The sequence below is a fragment of the Lutjanus erythropterus genome, chromosome 15 (assembly GCF_056507025.1).
Source record: "Lutjanus erythropterus isolate fLutEry1 chromosome 15, fLutEry1.hap2, whole genome shotgun sequence".
Taxonomy (NCBI): domain Eukaryota; kingdom Metazoa; phylum Chordata; class Actinopteri; order Lutjaniformes; family Lutjanidae; genus Lutjanus; species Lutjanus erythropterus.
This window is the reverse complement of record NC_139331.1, coordinates 36302073-36323855: the sequence shown is the minus strand read 5'-3', so window position 1 is coordinate 36323855 and position 21783 is coordinate 36302073. Positions and strand designations below refer to the sequence as shown.

At 38.0% G+C, this 21783-nt stretch overlaps 1 protein-coding gene across 1 annotated transcript; it reads right to left on the bottom strand.

Annotated features, from left to right (window-relative positions):
- Window positions 1-11646: 11646 nt before the first annotated feature.
- Window positions 11647-18238, bottom strand: LOC146314855 (uncharacterized). The gene is made up of 3 exons (XM_084737784.1): window positions 18109-18238; window positions 14186-14377; window positions 11647-12027 (listed from the first exon to the last, which is right to left on the bottom strand). Exons 1-3 carry the CDS (start codon window positions 18109-18111, stop codon window positions 11779-11781), a joined length of 444 nt encoding a protein of 147 aa, XP_084593910.1. The 5' UTR covers window positions 18112-18238; the 3' UTR covers window positions 11647-11778.
- Between the last annotated feature and the right edge of the window lie 3545 nt (window positions 18239-21783).

Genomic DNA, 21783 nt, shown 5'->3' with positions numbered 1-21783 from the left:
TGAAAAAAAGTGGAACATTTAGCAGCTAAAGAGTCACAGCTTTTTCTGAGGAGCTGGTGGAGACTAAAAACGGAGCTAAAAAGAGAGTCAATATCTGACTTACAAGTTTTGAGAAACATGACTCCAAATAAATGATAACGTTGCTGCATGTTTGAACAATGTGTACGTTGCTCACATTCTCAACTTTAAGTGATAATACAGTATGTCTCAGTTGTGTAGGGGGTTGGTATATAATCCAATCTCAGCACCCATCACCTATGTAGTCTCTGGGGGCAAAGGCCCATGTTTCAGGGCTTCTGGTGTAGCCAGAAATATGGATAATGGCTAAAGAGCTAAAATAGCTAAAGCTAAATCATTTTCAGACAATAGCCAATTTGTTCCAAGGTTGCATTTTGGCAAACAAGTTCTGCTTCTTTTGCTCTCCATGTGGACTCTTTACCTGTGTGCAACCAGAACACACTCAAACATGATTGGTTAATACTACACTTCTGATACCAAAATCTTGGTGATATCACAAATTGTGTGCATAAAATTTGGCTCATGTGGAACCAAAAATGTCTTTGTTTTTTATGGATCTCAGGGCTAAAATCAGCATTCACAGAAAACAGTCATGAGAGATGTGTTTATGACTTGTTGTGTTCCCCCCCCAAGTGCCCCAAAAGTAGATGGGTATGTATAAAATCCAGTCTCAGAACCATGATTTAGCCACAGGGAGCAATGGGTAATATTTCTGGGCCTCTGCTGTAGTAGAATGACAGATATCCAGGCCACGACTTCCTCTTCCGTACACCGGCTGTGGTTTACAGTCCACTCAGCAACTTGAGACATGAGAATGGAATTGAAGTTGAGCTTGGCTAACCTCTATAAACAGAAATTTGTATATTAATACAGATATATTTAACGGCCAATGTGTTCCACCTGTTTTTGGGAGAAAACAACCACTCTAATGGTGGTGACAAGTTCTCCTAAATCACTTGTATGCACTACTTAAAAACAAATCTGTTAATGTTGACATATGACAGAAAAAGCAAGATAATACATTTAAAGAAGCTATAAAAGCTGCTGACCCGCTCTCTTCAAAGCCACCAGACTCTTTTAGTAAAAGCTGAAATTTTACCTCACAAAACACGGGAGTTACAGGTCTGACGCTCCTTTAATCAGTTAATCAGATGAAGCCTCTTGGATGAGAGGCAAAACGCCTTCAAGAACTCTACCAAATCCACTTCCCTATGACAACCTTTCCTCAAATATCATGACCTGGATGACTGAGAATCTTCACAAACATGTTTAATCAGTCAGTCTGTGTGACTCACAAGGACTGATTCTGATTCTCTGAAGTCACAGTTCTGTGAGGTAACACTACTGTTTAGTGAAGTCTGCTTGCTTTGGAGAGAGTGTTATTTGACTTATATAATGCTGGTTTACTGTCTGAAAAGTCTGTCTGACAGAAGGGTAAATCGGTAAAAATATTCTAAATATAGAGCTACAATCAGTCCAAAAAACTTTTTTTCACACTAAAAACAAACTGAACCATGGTTCGGTTTGAACCGAGCCGAGACCACCTCTTTTCACTGGGCCGTGGTCCAGGGGACGTTTCACACCAAACTATCCCTTTAACATGCTTAGACTGATGGGTAAATTTAATTTTCATAGATATCATTGTGTGATGTGATGTAAATTAAGCAAAGAATGCAGGATTAGGCAGATGACTGCTGAACTATAACGTGTGTAGCTCCAACAGTTTCACTTGTTTATTGTATTTTTCCAGTGTTGGATTTTGGCTGTTGGCCAGCTGCAGATGACTGTTGATTTTTTTTAATTATTTTGTCTGTAATTTGTGGAGTTAAATAATTGTCATTGTCAAATCATTGTCTTTAGCAGAACATCATTATGGTAAAAGTTGGCAGCAAACCAAACACACAAGAATGAATAGATTGCATGATTGTGTGCTCAGACTGAAGAGCAGCACGGATGTAAACAGCTAAAATGAATCTGGTGTCCCTGTTCTCTCTCATATTAACCTCTGCTCAAGTCTCTGTAAGATCACAGACGTACAGGAGACACACAAAATTAACTTGTCCAAACCTTTTCCCTCCTTTTTCATCTGACTTCCTCCATGATCTTTCATCTGGCACCACCCTCAGGACAAACGTCTTGTCTTACATCCTCCTGCTGCCGTCTTCCTCTCAGGGACTTCTTGTCTCATGCTGCCTCCTGGTGGTGAACAGCTGCAACAACTCCCGGGCCCCTGAGGTTCTGAGGCCCCTCTGGACGGGTCCCAAAAGGTCACGAGTCCAAATCCAGGACTGTGTGAGAGCGATTTGGTGGTATTTCATTAGTGTCACTATCGGTCAGTGGACTGGAAGTGACACACAGAGAGAACAGATTTATACACACTCTGTCAAAATCAAATGCAATAAGACTTTTTACATTTCTGACCATATTTTTTTAGTTATCTCAACTTTTTTTTCACAGTGTATCTACTTTAAAAACGAGGAAAACGTTGCGATCACATTTCTCCATCTGTCTGCAGTTATAACCTTTAAAATCTGCTGCACGTTTTAAGTCAGTTTCAGGCATTTTAGCAAAAATAATGTGAAACAGTGAATGTTTTTATCAACTACTTATGTCCTTATATACAAAAAGATGTGACAAAATGACAATTTCTTCCAGCATTCTTCACTGCATTTCAATTTTTTTTTATGAAGTGTGCCCTGGATCTATGTCTGTTGTGGTTATGCTGACATTAGCACTGGTGGTGTCTGTTTATTTATTTACTTTTTATTTATTTAATTTTCTTAATGTATGCTAATAAATTTAAGTTTTGGTTCTGTTCTGTTGTGTATTGATATATATATATACACACTCAGGACAGTTAAAAAACTCCAAAGGATGAACCAAGTGCCTTGCCTCTCTTCAGCTCCCTTTTAGCGCCAACAGTGTACAGGTTTGGCTAACGTTAGCTTAGAGATGGACTCCGCTAGGGATGTTCCTGGTGACTAATTTCCCTATTGATTAATTTAGACTAGGCGACTAGCCTAACAGCAAGAAAACACTTGGAAACCAGTTAAAATTGAACACAATTTATTAACTGATCCTGTTAAACTGCACGTATTAAGAGCCGTTAATCACAGTCTACAATCACCAAATCGTGTTGAAATGCACTGGAAATATTAACACTACACATTAATCCTCAAAACATGACAACAACTCACTAAATGTTTCAACTGTTCAGACCACAGAAGATTACAGTGTCGGTGGGTAAACACCTCAGAGCTGATATTAATGGCAGCCATAGTTTGGCTAACGCTAGCAGTGCTAGCTCCTCGCAGGTTAATGTCCATGTCTGTGCTGAATGTGGTCACATGTTGCTAGAGTCGAGTTGTTATATACCAGTTTATTTTGACACAGCCTACAAAAAAACAAGTAAAAGCCAAAGTCACGAATTACATAATTTACAATAAACAATGAGAAAATCATAAAATTAAAATAAAAGCAAAAGTTTTTCTAAAGCAGTTTATGATTTTTTGCATTATGAATTAATCTGCTTTTTATTTTCTCCATTAAAAAATTATGAATACATTACAATTATTACAAGGAAAAGAAGCAAATCTTCAAAGTTGTGAAGCTGGAACCATAAAACTTTTCTTTCATTCTTTCTTTTTTTCTTTTCCAAAGTAAAAATGTAACCTCCATAATAAAAATAGGTGCAGTAGATTATTTTGACAAAAAACTTACTTTTTGCCCTTCCATCCACACAAGAGCAGAGATAACAGATCTTTTATTATGTGGACAAATTGGAAACCACTGATTTATTGTGGACAAGAAAAGGAGCCGTAACAAAAGGACATTGTTATGTTTGGTTAAAAGCTTCTGGCTCAAGTGACCCGCAGATAAAAGAGATTCAGAGAAGAAAATGATTTGACAGCTATTTTCAACATACCCGTATTGAAGAGGACAATTAAAGAGCCAATCTATGATGACTGATTCTCAAACCAAATCAAAAGGCTTCTTAAAAAGGTCCTCTTTCTGTGGTTTCAGCCTTTGAGAAGAGATCTCGAGCACCAAAACTCAGCTACAGAAATTTGGGAATTTGACCTTGTGAGAGAAACAGGCTTCATGCACCCATCTCTCCTCATCACACTGAGCTCCTCCAAGAAGAGTCACTTTTTACAGGATGAATCACTCCTATTTATTCTAACATTAGTATACGATTTTATGATTTATTTTCTTTCTTTCTTTCTTAATTTTCTTCTTTCTTCAAGTGACCTCAAAACATGAAAATCTTAGCCAATTATGGAATTAAACCAAACTACTTCAACATGAGTTCCTTTACTGTAGGTGCTTAAAACATTTTATTATAGAAAATAGTTTTTACTAACGGGGCTTCAACTTGTAATTAACTCTTTCCCCACCAATGACAAGATATCTTGTCAACTGCTGTTTTCACTGTGAGGTGGTAGGAGACGCTGTGATGTATCGTCTGACAAAAGATTTGTCACTCTAAGAAGAAGACTGAGCTGGAACTGAGCAGCAGCAGAAGAAGAAAATGGTGTTCTCTAGCATGGAAATACAGGTGCTGAGCTGCAGATCTGCGGAGCATCTTGAAACAGGTACAGAGCAGGGCTGCTCGTGCTGCAGCCACTGGACCTCCACAGCAGCCAGGCTGCTCACACCACAGCCCGGGGCAGAAGGCGCTCCAGGCCCCGGGGCCTTTCAGATAGTGTTTCAGGCCGGGGGTCAGGGGACACACACACCTAATGTTAACCACACTGGTGACAGTGATGTCACACACATAATATGAGGTGATAAAAAACCAAAAAGACAGACATGAAGTCAAGTGCTTATAAAAAAAAGAATAAATGAAGCTAGAACAAAACGTTTTTTTTGTGTCTGAAACTAGAAGATCTGCTCTTTCTTTGGATATATTTCATGTTAGCATATTCATGGAACTGAATATTCTGTGGGAGGTGAAAACTCAGCTGGTGCTGTCTGGCAACTTTATTAAAAAACACTGGTGGGGAAAGAGTCCACCATATTTAGCTGCTAGCCTAACTGCTGCTAACTGCGTTCAGCTAGTTATCTGAGCTCAGAGCACTAACAGAGTGTTGGTGTTTATGCAGCTTTGGACTGCTGGGAGGTGGAGGTGTTCAGGCCCAGGTCAGACAGACTCAGCAGGGAATGACACAGGGGGAGAGGATCTGGTATCCTGCCAGAACTGGTGCAGCAATGAAACCCGTTGGTTCCACTGGGCATGTGGAGGTTAGACGCGGTTTTGATGCATCCTCCACATGGCTGCGTATCTGAACAGAAGCAGAGCATTTAGCCCTTCAGATCTGGTTGATTTTGTAATTTTTCCTTAATTTTTTGTGCTTCCACCACGGGTATGATGGCTATAATTAAACAGCTAAAATAATCTTTATTGTCAGTTTATATGATGGAGAGTCTGCACGTGGTGATTCATCTGGAAAACTGAACAGATTCTCTGTGCTGTTTGTGTGTCTGACTTCCTGCCGACTCGATCTGCTTCTGGGATGCACTGCTGATGGAATCAGAGGTGCTGTGAAGAAGGTCCTAGTTTAACCTGTTTAAACTACAGACACAGGCAGGGTTGTGAGAGTTACTTTAAAAATGTATTTCAATGCAATTGCTAATTAACTGTTAGAAAAAAATGCATTAAGAATGTAGAAAGAAAAGAGTAATTATACTAATCCAAGTACCACAATAAAAGTAATGTAACTTGATTACTTTCCATTACTTTGGGATGACAAATATATTATTTTATGTTTGTTGTAGGTTTATTAGTTTGTCTCTGTGTCCCTTCCTTTGTTATGTGCAATTTAGTGCTTGATTGACTTAAAGACCCAAAAAATCGTGACATTTCCATCTAGTGAATTTATTTTTTTCACTGGAGTCCATGATAATGAAATGGCAGCTGTAATATTAGAAATGGTTTTAGTGGGAGCAGAGTGGTGTTGTGAGAAAATGTGTTTAAAAATTGTAATTCAACTAAATAATTCCCATTTTTACTAAATTTACCTTGAATATGATTATGCCTTTTTTTTAAATCTGTAAGTGTAAATGATTGCAGTTACTGTCTGTCTGCCAGATTATGTAATCTCATTAAATGTAATCTGTTACCTCCTGAGCCTGGAAGCAAGCTGCAGAGCAGCGCAGGCTATTATAAACTCATTTCAGAGCGCAGCGGTGCTGTTCCTGCACTGTGTCCGAAAGCCTCTGAACAAATGCATGTGTACAGCCGTCCATATCTGAGACAACAGTATTTCAAGTGAACGGCATCCTGAAACTGGAGGCAGCAAATCACAAAAAAACACCAAATCTTAACATATCACAACCCTGACACGTGGACCAGCACCATTTCTTCCTCACTGAAACGCTGTTCTGTAAATATGACATCTATCTCACGTCTGTCAATCCTCCTCTGGTGCTCTTCCTTTTGTTTCTTCAGTTTTTCCGTCATTAAAAGGTTTTTTGAGGACATTTTCCTGACCTGGATCGAGGGTCTAAGGGCAGCGGGGGACATATGTTGAACACACTGTAAAGCCCCTTGAGGCAAATTTGTGATATTGGGTTATATTTAGTTTAGGACTCTCTGTTCCACCTCTGAAGAGAAACTTTATGATTGGATGCATTGTTGTTGTTGTTGTTGTAAACTGAACTGAGTGAATGTTTTTTTTTCTGTGTGTGTGTGTTTGACTGTCCTCAGTGTCTCAGTCTTTAAATGTTAAAAAAAAAAAATCACAATGTTGGTGTAAAAACTCAACAAACTTGTGACAACTTCGCTCAGCAGCAGTGACAGTGGCGGCTCGGAGGTTTTGATCTGTGTGTGTTATCCGTCCGGCCCTCCGCCTCATGCTGCGACATTCAAACGGAGTTGTGTGTCATTAGGCTGCAAGATCTTTTGCTGCCACATGAAAGCTGCCTTATCAGCGGCGGCTGCTCCCCGGGGGGGCGGCCCGCTCGCATCCCCGCACCAGAGGACGTGCATAGGCCTGCGACCGCCGCCACGGCTTCTCTTGTTTCCCAATCTGGCGGCAGTTTAGCAGCCGACTACAAATGACCTGGGTTGGTCTTGTTTGAAGTGAGGCGGAGAGGGGGCGGCTTAACAACGCCGGAGTCCCTGCGCCGCTCACACGGCTCATTACTCAGACGGATAATACAGACAGAAGGACAAAAGGCAGCAGGGAGGAGAAGTCACTAATGAGCAAAAGAGCAGATACTAAACGGAGGAATTACGAGGCTCCTCACCAGCTTTTCTTCTCCTCGTCTGTCACTCACACACCAATGTGATCTCATGGGAGGCCGTATTATAGCTCACCACATTTTGCGTGTCCTGTCTATGCATTTTAATCTTATCGCATGTCATCTAACGCTGTTTAGTCTGGTTCATTTTGGATATTACTATTATTTATGTGACCTTGTTGTCATATAGGTCTATGTCGTGGTTTACATTATGAAACAGTCACAGCTTGGTTAGATTTACACACCAAAACTATGAGGTTAGCTTTAGGAAAAGACTGTAGTTTGAGTTAAAATAACAATAAACCATTTCATGAATGACTTCCTGTCTTTTTGTGTCATGAATTTTTAAGCAGAAAAGCTGTTTAACACACACATAATTCTGCTCAAGTTTAATCACCATTCGAAATTCATCTGCAACCAAACTTGTAACCATAGCAACATGAAAGAGCTGTCAAAGGCCACAGCATAGCCTAACTGGGGGTGATGTGAACTGGCAAGCCAGCAAACAGCTGATTGGTTCTGTTTTCCTAAATGAGGACATCCCAACCTGCTCCAGGAGGCTGAAAAGTCTCTCAGTGTGGCTCTACTTCAGCAAAGTTTCACTCACCTCCAACAATTTTATCTGGAAAAATTGATGTGACGTCCTTGACGTCTCTGTTTCCCCTCAACAAGTCAGTCAAAGGGAGGACAAGAGACAAATTAACCAGGTGGAGAAGAAGCAGCACCTTTTATATGCTCCACAGCAGCCTGTTTATAGCAATACCTTCACAGAGGATGGGACTTTGAAGGAAAAGGGAACTTTGGGGAGTTACTAGCAAGTAAACTGTCCTCCAACTATACAGAAACAAGGCTGACTGAAAAATCTGTGAAAGCTTTGTTTCGTATCGTTGGCAAATGACCATGGTAAAAGCAGGATATTCATCTGGTAGGTGTGAGGTTGGAAGTTCACTTTGCATCGGGTGGTTCTTCACCTTCATGTCCTGCCTGCAAACTGTTGAACACACACTTACTCACTGATTATCTCTTACACATTAGTTTCATAAGTTAAGGTACATATATGACGTAAGTACGTCCCATACGAGAAGCTAACTTGTGTACTAAAGTTGAAATGAGACAAAGTAAACTTTTGGTTTCACTTGGAATATGGACGTCTCCTGGTTGAAAGTTTTGGTCTGTTTGACTCCCTCCATCCACCTTATCCCCCTCCTCCTCCGCATGCAGACTTTTTCACTATATATTTCCCATCACCTGACATTTTTTATACTTAACATTTGCATGTATAATGACACCCTGTCTTTGCAGACCAGATAGCTTAATTTACACAAGAAAAGCAAAGGCCGTGTGATAACACACAAACACACAAAATGGCCAAAGATATGAATTTTTGAGGAACCACAAGTAAAAACGACCTAAATTTCACAGACAAGTATTTCTGGGAGAATTTAGATTTCAGATTTTCCTGTAAACAGAAATCACTCACTATAAATGTTTGTCCATGTCAAAAACATACGAACTGGGATGCATTTGGCTGCAGTGTGAACACAGCCACAGCAGGCTTGAACTCTACAGCTGTGCACAGATTAAAGTCAACTCTTTGTGGAGAAAGAGTCTCCCAGTAAAATGTAATTGGTGCCTCACAGCAGGACGCCAACCACAACCATCGCAGTGAAACATTAATAAACAACTAACATTACTACTAACTTGTTATTCACAAACATTTCAAACAAGCATAACTCTCATTTATTCTGTGGAAATGTAACAAGTGTATGTAAGCACAGGAAAAACAACAGCGTGGATGTTTAATCATCACTGCCACATGAAGATGATGTTTAAAGAAAGACAAAAAGATGGGAATTGAGAACGGTCCTTAGATCAAAAGCTAGATTTCAAATCCAGAACATCCGCTTTGGGCTGCTGCGCCGCCGCCTTTCAATTTGTCAGGGATGAGAACTGAGCCGCTGCCTCCCAGGGGACACTGGTGCAGACCACCAACGCTTTTCGGCCACCATGCTGCGTCAACGCGACAAAACAAAAGCACAAAGCTGCAGCGGGGACGCTTTGTTGCTCCACTTTAATGTGGTGGCAGGCCGGCTGCCCCGCTGCCGTGCGGCCTCGTCCTCCTGAAGGCAACACAAACGCTGCAGAGACCTGCAACGAGTTGCTGAGCTGGGGGAGAAACGATCACAGTTTTCCATCCTGACTGGGCTCATACCGCTGTTTTCCTGCATTTTATATTAATTAACAACAAATCAAATGTTCTTTAAACTCCTGCTGAGGATTTTACAAAGCATCCTTTCAGTTATTCCTGTGAAAATCAACATGCAGAGAGTCTAAACTTTCTGCGGATAGATAATCCATCACATCTGTCAGCATTTAAGGAGCTTTTGTTATTACTTTACTATAATATGTACAGAAAGAAAGAAAAGAAAGAAATCTGTTTGGAATTGTGGGGGTTTGTGAGCCGTAAAAGGGCAACAACCCAGCAGCAAGACCGATATCTGCTCCTTTATGTGAGGAGGAACAGGAGGAGCACTGCCAGAGCCCTACAAGATGACCTCCAGCTGGCTACTCATGTGCATGTCTCTGAGCAAACTGTCAGAAACAGACTCCATGAGGGCGGCGTGAGACCCCAGCGTCCTCTGGTAGGAGCTGTTGTCACAGTGCAGCTCGACAGGCATTTTCCAAAGAACACCAGAACTGGCAGGCTCGCCACTGGTGTCGCATTGTGAGCACATGTGACAGACTCTTTCACGTCTGTCACATGTCTTTGTTGTGAACCTGCTCTCATTTGTGAAGAGAACGGGTCATCTGTGAGTCATTTCTAAGAAATTTCAGATATGTTGCTTGGTAATTACCGCCCACTACATTAAAACGGTATTTCCTAATTACCACATAATTAACCATGAAATTTAGGGGTAATGTGTTGGTAAAGTTTCTAGGAAATTGCATATATATCACTTGGTAATAACCACCTGTTTACCAGGATTATGGGATCTTTCCAGAATATTTAAATATAAACCACAACTTCTTACACAAGTATTCAACACCAAAAAACTCTAAAAACCAGAAGAGAACTGTAGTATTTCACAAACATTCTCAAACAGGAAGAAGCAGTGCATTTTTGTGAACTATTTTCAGCGGCGTATTAATCCATTTTTGTTGTTGTGATGAGTGTTTGGTGGAGCAGGACGGTGTGCGTGGGACTGAGTCAGTGTGTGTGTTGATTGTAATGAAGGAATCAGGAATCAGTCAGCCTGAGCTCCAATTAAACTCCATGAACTGGATTCCATCAAAAGGCTGTTACCACTCCCCTCTCCCCTCCCTCTGACCCGGAGGCCTTCCTTTCTTCGCGGCGGCGGCCATGAGCCAAGGTCATGGCTGATCCTCAGGGGGGGTTCTGGCTTTGTCTTGTCACAACCAGGGGGGTCAGAGGCTCTGAAAGGCCGCAGCTCAGTTTAACATCTATTAGCAGAAAGCTGCGACCCCCGCAGAGCCGCTCCTATTGGCTGCTGGGGCTCAGGGAAACTGTGTGTGTGTGTGTGTGTGTGTGTGTGTGTGTGTGTGTGTGTGTGTATGGAAGCTAAATCCACTGAAGATGTTGTGCTGAAGCTGGAGAGACGCTGTACATTTTTATAGATCTTGTTCTGTTCAGTCAAGATGTTTCATCAGCTAAAAACTGTGTGCTTCTGTATATTTGAATGTCTTTTTCTTATCTACATCATCAACCTGCAGATAAAAAATTAGCATGTAAGGCTAAATCTGGCAGAAGTGATCATGTTAATTAATGTGCACTGTCCCTTCTCAAATCAAATAAACATAAACATAGACATTCAGTTAAAACTGGTTCACAGCAGCTTCCTGTTCTGCAGCACATTAAAGACAAAATCACATCACAAAGTGGGAAAATATTGTGGGTTAAATCAGTGGTTGCAGGTCCATCCTTCCATCAGATAGTGTTTATATGCCCGTTTGAAATGTGTAACAGATGTTAATGTTCTCTTATAATCTGGGATCTCATTCCAGAGTTTGGTGCATGTGTGAAAAAAATGATCTCTGACCATGAGCTATAGGGATAAGTGGGGTAAGTGCACAGGAGGCTGATCTACACACAGTATCTTTCAAATCACTGAACACTTCCCTGCACAGAAATCACAGAAACACTGCCTTCTAAATCACCACACCTATAACCAACTGATCAAACATGGCGGTCAGGTTTACAGACACTCAGGTGCTTAACCCACCAATCAGGCGTAAGCATGATAAAAACTTCAGACAAAAACACTTTGACTGTCCTTCTGTTATAACGAAAGTAGTTCTGGTAGATTTGGTTTGATCTGGTAGATAAAAAAGTAGTTCCTGCCTGAAACTGCTGACAACAAGGTGTTATAAGTGGACCAATTTACAACAGATTAATGATCATTTAGAACAACACTGTCACTTTAACTCTCCTCGCTTTTAATGCTATTTTTTATTTCAATCAGTCAATCATTTTTACTTGTGTTTTTCATTTATCTCTTAGCTCTGTGAGCGCGGTTGAACCACCAGCTCAGGGAAGCCCGTCCTCTCATCCATCTCTCTGGTGAACTGCAGGTCGACGGCGTCGCCGACGACCACCTCTGCCGTGGTGAAGACCTCCAGGTCTCCCAGCACGTGACCTCCCACCGTCTTGCCCAAGCCGTCCGACAGGCAGATATGCAGGTGGGCGTCCGGGTTCAGCGTACCGACCAGGGAGACGATCTCGAACCGTCCGCTGAGGTACATGACCTGAGGGACATCACGACAAGTTAACAGTGCAGTAAAATAATTTTATTTTTTTTTAACAGCTGTTTACAACTAAACCTGAATGGACGTGATGTGACTGATATAATTGTTGTGTGACCTGACTCAGCAGGGCTGAACGAGTCTGAAGAAATATTACAGCTACAATATGATTTATAATATTAGAAGATAATTTTAAAGGCTAATTTTTACATCATTATCCTCATTTTAATTTAAAAACACATTAAAACTATTATGGTGTGTGTGTTTTGTTTTTTTCAGGGATCTGTACACTGTGAAAACGAAAAAGTTGAGAAAACTCAGAATTTCAAGGCAACAGACTGCAGTAGAATTTTGAGTTTTGGGCAGAACTCTTTTATGAACTACTGCTCTTTTGTTGAGATTACTTACATTTCATCTTTAGATAAACGTAAAACTTTGAATCGTAGAAACTCAAAACATTAATAGTGAGTAAATTCACTGAAGCAAAAGTGAATGTTAAATTGAAACTATTTAATTTTTCAGACACTTCTTTTGAGTTTCTAAAACTCAAAGATTCAAGTTTATCTAAAGAAGAAAAGTAAATGATCTCAGCTTAGGTTTATAGCAAAACCTTTTAAGAGTCTGAATTGGGCTCAAAACTCAAACATCTGTTGCAGTGCATTGCCTTTTTTTTTTTTTTTAAGTTTTCTGAAGTCTACAGAATGATGTGTAGGTCAGGACACGTCTGCAGCAACACAGTATTTAATTTAAAATGTTTTATTTCACTTTTGACAAATACTGCTCAGCCTGTGATTTGAAAATTGCAGTATTACAATTTTGATAAAATTGATAAAACTGTTCAGCACTGTGGCTCAAATAAAAAAAAAAACAGTGGTATCAGATGTGTGCAGAGACTCGTGCAGTTCAGTCTGTATCTGAGGCATTTCTGATACAAAATTTAACTTTATTAATTGCATTTTATAGAACAAATGGACAAAATGCATGAACAACATTAACCTTGACAATCAAAGATAAAAAACAAAACAAAATAAATAGGTGGTGATTAACAAGAAATATATTTAAAATTTCTTAAAAATGACCCCCAAGTCTCATAGTTAATTATGTGATATGTCATGGGTGGTAATTATCAACCAACATATTAAATTTGCTGTTAATTTAAATAAAGTTCAAATATGTGAAATGGTAATCAACAAATGTTCACATAAAAACAATTATTAACAATTATCACAGACTTAACATGAAATCTGTGAGGAATCTGAGGGGAAATTCTGAGAAATTTCAAATATGATGTTTTGTGATTAACAGCAATTACATGATGAATGGTAATTACTAATTATCACATAATTAACCCTTAAGTTTGTTGGTAATTTGTGGGAAAGTTCGAATATATTATTTTGTAATTATAATTTATTTAACATGAAATTATGGACCTGGAAATGTAAGTGCTACAAAAAAAAAAAAAAAGATCTACAAAAGACTGATTTGGTAAAACATTTTATTATAATTATCTAGTCAAAGATTTGCATTACTCCTTTTTTTCCTCAGAAGTGTTGAGTTTGTATCACTTAGTTTTTGTCTGTTTATTTATTCATTTCACTTGTATAAACATATATGATGAACGTTTAATTATTGCAATAAAGTAATAAAATATAATTTATATGTCATAGAGAGACAAGCTGAGAAAACCAGTTGAAATATTGGATGTGGATCTTTCACACAGTATCTCATTTATGTACAATTCATTTTACAAATGCATAAATTATATTATAGTTCTTATATTTTTCTGTTATATTGTGTGTATGTTGAAATTTTCTATAATAATATTTTGAGTGTTTATCACCAAACATCTGGACATTTTTCTTGGTGTCTGTATCATTTTTCTGTCTGAACACCATTTATTAAGGATATATAGTAACATAACTTTATTTATACGTGATGTAACAAGCAGACCAGCTGAAAGTGTTGATGAGATCTAACTCATTTATTTTCTGTTGATTAAATTACTTCTGTGTTTGTGTGAATAAATGTTGTTTTTCAGCCTTGAACTCCTCTATAATAATATTTTGAGTGATTTTTGGACATATTTCTTCTGCTTCTTCTTCAGACCTATAAATCAGGCCTCTGCAGGTGAACCTCAGGCCTTCACGCTGCTGACAGGTACCTGATTTGTATTTGTTGCCGTGGCATTGGCCAGCCGGAGCGTTGCCTTGGTAACGCTGCCCACACAGGTGATGATGAACGGCGCTTTGAGGCGTCTCTCCTCCACAAACGCCTTCAGAGACCCAAACAGCTCCTGACCCGGACCGAAGCGGACTGCGTGAACCTGCAGGGACGAACCTCCTCCTGCTGAACTCTGCAAGAAAAAAAAAGGTTTAGTTTGTTATTTTGTGCATTTTTATTTTCATTTCTTTTACTTTTTTGATTTTAGATTACTCTTTATTTTATTTTACTTTTTTACAGTTCACATAATTTACATCTTTTTTGTTTTTTGTTCATTCTGTTCATTTTGTAAAATAAAATAATATATTTATTAGGGCTGGATATCAGTAATCAATACCTTTAAATTACTGACCAAAATAACACAGTGCAAACTGGAAGCATAAAAAATTATTTGTAGTTGGTTTGCTCTTGAATATCTGATTAATTTCATAAATATGCAAAGTTTTTATTCACAAGCAGAAATTTTCTAAATCATCTGAGATCTCATCTCTACTTCTTGAAATGATTTATCTCCTTAAATCAATCATTAAGCTTTTCAAAAAGTATGGCACTTTTTTTCCTCTCATATCTCTAAATATGTTTACATTTGTTTTTTATCTTTATATAATTGTCCTTTAATATTTTAATTTTCTGTTCTTTACATTTGATTTGTGTGTGCTGTCATGATTTACCTGAATGTATAAGATAATTTTCTTGATTAACAAAAAACAAACAAATTAATCAAAAAAAGAAAGAAAGAAAAACTGTTTCAAACATGTCAGGATCAACTACAAGTTTACAAGTTTACATCCGTCTGTGATGCTGTTTTGACAAAAAAAAAAAAAAAATTATTTGACAATTACATATCATTCACTAACTGCAATGTTTAATCGATTATTAATCAATTATTAAAGTAATCAGCAACTATTTTGATATTTGATTAATCAGTTTGAGTAATTTTTCTTAAGAAAAAAGTAGAAATGCTCAGATTTCAGCCATTTTAAAAAACAAATCTGGTTCTTTACTCCTCTCTGTCAGTTCACTTTGGTTTGTGGACAAAACAGGACATTTGAGGACATCATCTTTGGTTTTGGGAAATGCTGATTGACATTTTTCACCATTTTGTGACATTTAGTTTGTGTATCTGTTTGTCCAACAGCTGTGAAGGAAACAGTCAGGTTGTTTCTACATATTAATCCTGACCTCTGATTTGACCTTTGACCTTTTTGGAAGTTCCTGTATTCTGCCTTTGCAGAGCGTACCAAAAAATATTGGTTCATACCAAAACAAAAGGCAGAAACTTTTTTTTATCTGTTGTATCTGATCACTTTAGCTTTAAAATGCAGAATAATGACACATATGATCAAATCCTCAGTCTGATAATGATGTCAAATGAAATTACACCTCTTACTGTTTATTCTTTGTTATTATCATTTTTATTTACAACATTTATTATTATATTACGGTACACTTGTGATGTTCCAAGTAACTTTTAAAATCTAATTATATCAGTGGTTTTGGGGTGTTTCTGAGCTTTTGAAGCTAATATTTATATTCTAGTAAAATTTTCCCTCGAGACAGTGACACAATCAGATCGATCCTCAGTTTGTTTTAAAATGACTTGTGTAGACTTATGTAACACTGAATGTTCTTTAAAAACACATTTATACAATTATTGCTAATATTCTGTTTTATACAGAAACAAATCACAGTAACTTCACTTTAAAATGATGCAAAACAAAAGTGACATTCAGTATCTCGACTTTAAGTCATGGTGGGTTGCTGTAGTTTCTCTACGTTTTCTCCAAAACACAACACATGTGAGAGACGATATTTGTCCACATGACAAATTATGTCTAATGCAACAAAAATGAGATCAGCTGGAGAACCACAAAGTGTTTCTGTGTAAAACGAGCTCTGAATTTATTGAAAAGAAACACAAACGTATGAAATCAGACAAAAATCTTTTGTTCAGTGTGTGTGCGTGTGTGTGTGTGTGTGTGTGTGTGTGTGTGTGTGTGTGTGCGTGTGTTGTGTGTGTGTGTGTGTGTGTGTGTGTGTGTGTGTGTGTGTGTGTGGTCCATTCAGGTCTTTAACAGGATCACTGTGCCTAACCAAACAGCAGGCTGACCTCTGACCCTGCAGGAGGAGGAGGAGGAGGGAGACGTCACACTGATCCTCAGAGAGGAGGAGCAAACATCACATCACTTTACTCTGAACGTTGAACAGTCAGTGTGTGAACTAACAGTCAGCGAACACTTTAATAATCAACATATTTGACCATTTAAATGATCCGACACTGAAATCTGCTTAAAGTTTATATTTATGTTTTCCTAAGAATTTATCACTGAGCACACAGAGGTCATGTCCTCTGCAGTGTCGGTGGGTGTTTTTCAATTGTTGATTGTTTTTTAATTAAATTAAAGTAAATTTCAGTGTGTTGTGAACAAAGGTTGTCAGACTGACATTGTGTTTTTATTAATCAGTCCCTCCAGGATTCTGCAGGCCTTTTCTGGGGATTATTGATGCCTAAAATGGCTGATTTCATGGCAGCTTTTATATAAAAAAAATTGTGATGCATGCAGTGATGTTTTTAGGGAAGAGAAAATTGCAAAAGAAAGTTGCACAATTTTGTGGTATAATTCATTAAAAAATTGAAGGCAACTTGTTCCAGGGAGAATAAAACTGAACTCTGTTCTGAGCGTTCTAACAAACCTTACATCAAAAAGACTCAGAATGACAAAAAATATAAAAAACATCTTTATTTGTAAATGAAGATGTGCACCAGGGGGGTATTTCACAAAGAAGCAGAATCTTTTTGGAGCTCAAACTCAGTCAAAACAGCAAAAAATATATAAAATAAAAGTGCACAGAGTGTTGATAAACGTCAGTAACAATGATAAATTTTGTGTTCTTCAATACACATGAAAAAATATAATATTAAAGTCCTCACAGATGTCTTCATGACCTCAGTGTTTGTAAATGATTCTGACAGTGATTCCTACCTGAACGTGATGAACAGCCACATCATAGAAGTGAGAAAACTTCATCTTATACAGGTGATAAAAGTTTTTTATATATAATTACACTGCTATTTTATTGATTGCCTGCATTAAATGGATAGTTCTGATTTTTCAAAGAGTGGTTGTATGAGGTTTTTATCCACAGTCAGTGTTTTATCTACAGTAGATGGAGGTCGACACGCCCACAGTTTGGAGAAGCAGCAGGAGTTACTGGTGCAGGAAGCTAAACGATGTACTGCTGTGGACAGCAGCAAAAAATCTGTATTCCACTGCTTTACTGTCTCATCAGACAACCTTTTCTAATGGGAAACTGTTTTTATATCAGTCAGATAGAGTTGTTAGGATACCTCTGCCTCAAGCCGTTAGCTTGTTTGTGTTATTGTGTGACTGTGATGAATCCAAACTAACTTTTTTATACACTAAAGTCACACAATAACATGAACAAACTAACAGATCAAGACCAGCAGCTCTTGTTTTCTGTGATGTAAAATTACTGATTTGGTCAATAGAGTTTGGTTTCTTTGGACAGAGCAAAAATTGACTTAGAAAACTTTAGTTTCCTGAAGGAAAAGTCTGTTTGACAGCAAGGTGAAGCTGTGAGAATATTCTAACATAGCATACACTTAAACTAATGTTGATTTTTTTTTTTAGGTTTGACAGTTTTCTTTTCTTAGTGATGATGAACTCCTGCAGCCGTGTGTCTCTGAGTCTGCATGAGAAGAGAACCTGAATAAAGGTGAAGCCTGCTGTGGAAACACAGAACATCTGACGTGTGTTTTCTGTTGATCTGCTTTAGATTCTGCTGAGTCCAAAAGTTGGGAAAAGATTTAAAAAAGTCAAAAGTAATGAAGTGAAAACTCACCATCGTGCTTCAGTGTGAGGCTCCTGAAGGACTAAACTCTGACAAACACCAACACTTGAGTTAAACATTTACAGTCACACATGCAGGATGGTTCCAGTTTGAGGAGAACTGAGCATGCTCAGTAAACACAGAAAACAACTTCCTGCAGAGGTTTTCCAGTTTCTGTAGTTTGTATTCCTGATCTTTTACTGCCACCTGCTGGTGCTTTAACAGGAGTGAAAGGCTTATGATAAAGTTGGTTATTTTGATTTGATTACTTTTTTAGAGCAAAAAAGAGCACTGTGCTTTACTGACATATCTTTGATTCTTGTTTATTTCATATTAACTGTAAATAAAAACAACTGAATAACAGCTGAATATGATGAATAAAAAAGATAATGACACCTGCACTTATTTTGAGGAAATATATATTATCTTAAAGTTTAGAACTAGTTAAAAAACGAGCTTAAAACCTTACAAACTTACAAAGAGGAAGAGAGAAAATGACTGATATATGATAGTGTTTATAAAATAGTATTACAATAGATTATTTAGAAAAATTAAAAGAAATTAAAAACAGACAGCTGATAGTTATATTAAAAAGAACTGTTTTAAGACAAAAACCTGAACCAGAGTCGTATACAGAACTTCGTGAGTATTGAGATCCAGATTCCTCCAGCAAGACCCCCCAAAAAATACATTTTTAGATTTATTTTTTATTCTATTCTATTTTATTTTATTATGTTTTTGTTTTGACAGTTCACTGATGTTTTCTTGTATATTTTACCTCATTAGATGATGATCTAAATCATGTTTCAAAACCTGAACAATAGTTCTGGTTGGGAAACATGATGTCACTTTATTGATATTATTATTTTAAATTGTATTCATTTGTTTGACAGGAGCATTAAAATGCAGATAAAAAATAAATAAATAATAACCATTTAAATGAGTCATAAATAAAGCACCAGAATCAGCCTTTAGAAGCACCTCATTTGTAATTAGTGTGTCTAATTGTTGGGTCCTCAGGTAATCACTACCTCACATTTCCTGAAACAATTTTGAGGACAAAGCTTCAACATCTTTTCTTGCATTAAACTTCAGTGGTTCCACTGTTTTTACCTGTAGATGGCGCTGTGGTTTGGAAAATGGCTCCACCTGCAGAGGACTGACATCAGTCACCTTTAACCTTCTTCACATGTGCTTTGTTACACACTGAAAGATCGGAAATTTAATTTTGTTACAATAATAGTCAATAAAACAATCCAGTGTAACCAGTACAGATTTATCGTACTGGTTTGAGGGTCAGTGTCAAAGTGAGGTGAGATGTAGAGGATTATCAGAAGTTGACTCGTGACTCGTGACTTCACTTGGACTTGGACCTTTTATTCTTTACCACCTGTGCATAACAATCATATTTACCAAACCAACAATAAACACATTATGTTACAAACAAAACAAAACAATCAAACTTAAGTTCTGATATTGGTGTTAGGAAGATGTGAGAGAAGGATGCTGAGGCTGAGGAAACTTCTGACTTGAAACTTCTAAACATTGACACAATTCATTCTCAACAAATCGACACTTAATTAATCAGATCCACTTTGTTTGAACCAATCAGAGTTTCAATCTAGCAAATTTCCATCCAGCCACAACTTGTCACATATATTTTGAACTAGATCTGTCCAGAACTGGCGTGGCAGCTGGGGTGGAAAGGCGTCTTTTAGAGATGGCGACTGCCACCCTGTGCCATCGTGCTGTAGATCCAGCCCTGATCCCAAAGGTGCTGGATGTCATTTCTTTGTGGAGCTGCTTTTGTGCATGGTGACATCATCATTTTCAAACAGAAAAGGGACAAACACAAACTTCTGGGAACAAACTATAATTGAAAATATTATTGTGTGCTGTAGCTTTAAGATTTCTCATCACTGGAACTAAACCTAAAGCATGAACAGAGAAAATGGTCAACAGGTTGGATTCTTAACTTCTTAGCTTCAGAGTCATATCAGAAAAATGACACAAAAAGAAGCAAAAGAAAACGGATAAACAGAAAAAAAATGGGGGATTTTGTCCAGTAAAAATGTTGAACAAAATCACTGCTATATAAAGACAAAGAGTTTGATTTAAAGTTTTACGAACCAAACACCAAAGTGATTTTTAAATGATCTAACAGGTGAACCGTGGATTATCCAAAGGTTAAAGGGGGGGGGGGGGGCGTTTATGAGGCAGAATGTAAATCATTCAGCCTCACAGATAAATCCCAGACCTGCTGATGTATTTCGTCAGTATTTTTCCGTGTAATAATGAGCAGATTAAATCAGGGTTGTGGCAGTGTTGGGGCTCCTGGGAGCCAACGAGGCCACGCTCCGGCGCTTATTTCGAGTAGAGGCGCTCGCATGTATTCCCCCTGCGAAGGCCTGATTACTATCAGGTTACAGCGTCCATGACAACAGCCTGCAGCTTAAAGCAACAGGAGCAGAGACACAGTTCAGATCAGTTCGGATCAAACGCTGCAGTCATAGTTCACTCATTTATTAACAGTTCCAGTTTTACTCTTTCAGTTTTTATGACTCATTTGCAGATAGAGAGCAGCTGATGAGCTGTTAACCTCATGAAAAGTGTTTTATAGTCCTTATTTATGCAGAACAGAGTAGAAGATGTCAAACCAGCAGTAATATATTCTCTACTGATGTGTATTTAAATGTTGATGTTGTCACTTATAAAAGATTTGAATCAGCAGAGTGGTTTGTCGTTTCCACCGTTATTTGACGTGCAGATTTGTACTGTCCACCATGAGCATTATGAAAGAAAAGAAAGAAAAGCTCAGTGAAGCTGCTGTGTGTTGTCTCTCTTCTTTGAAGAATGATCTTGTAAATGCAAAACATCTCTCTCATTCTAAGGTCTGTTATACAGACATAACAGACCTTATAAGAATGTTGTAACTGACCAATCAGGAGTGGAGGAAAGAGTGCTGCAAATCTGTACTCAAGTACAAGTACTGTTACACTGCTAAAATATTACATAATTACAAGTAAAAGTGCGGTGAAATATACTTAAGCAAAAGCACAAAGTATTTGTCACAAAAAGTACTCAGAGTATTAGTTACTTTTCACTGTGATGTCACAGTCACCTGCTCCAAATTAGGGTTACAAATTTTGTTTCATTTCAAAAGTCTCCATCAGACAAAACAATGTCAAAAGAGCTGCATTTACTGCCATGACTATTGATTAAACATCCATGAATACATTTTTAATTGGTTAAATTCTTAACGGCAGTTAATCAATTATTGATTGATCATTAACATCCTGACTCCAAACATGTGCTGCTGCAGCGTTTTGTTTTGTACATCACCTGACTGGTTACTAAAGTGCAGATGGAATGTTTGGATACTGATTCATAATTATACTCAGTACTCAACTATTATTTTAAAAGTAACTAAATACATCTTGTAAGCATATATACACACAAGTAAAAGTACAGACTTGAAAATCTACTTTTAACAGTACAAGTACCCAAAAATAACTACTTAATTACAGTCATTTGAGTATTTGTAATTCGTTACTTCCACCCCCGACAATCAGAATCAAGTATTTAATCACAATAAAAACAATCTTTGACGGGAGCCGTGCACAGTGTTCAGACTGAACGTGACTCAGGACTGTGGGGGAGGATGTGATGCAGGGAGGTGCTGAGGAG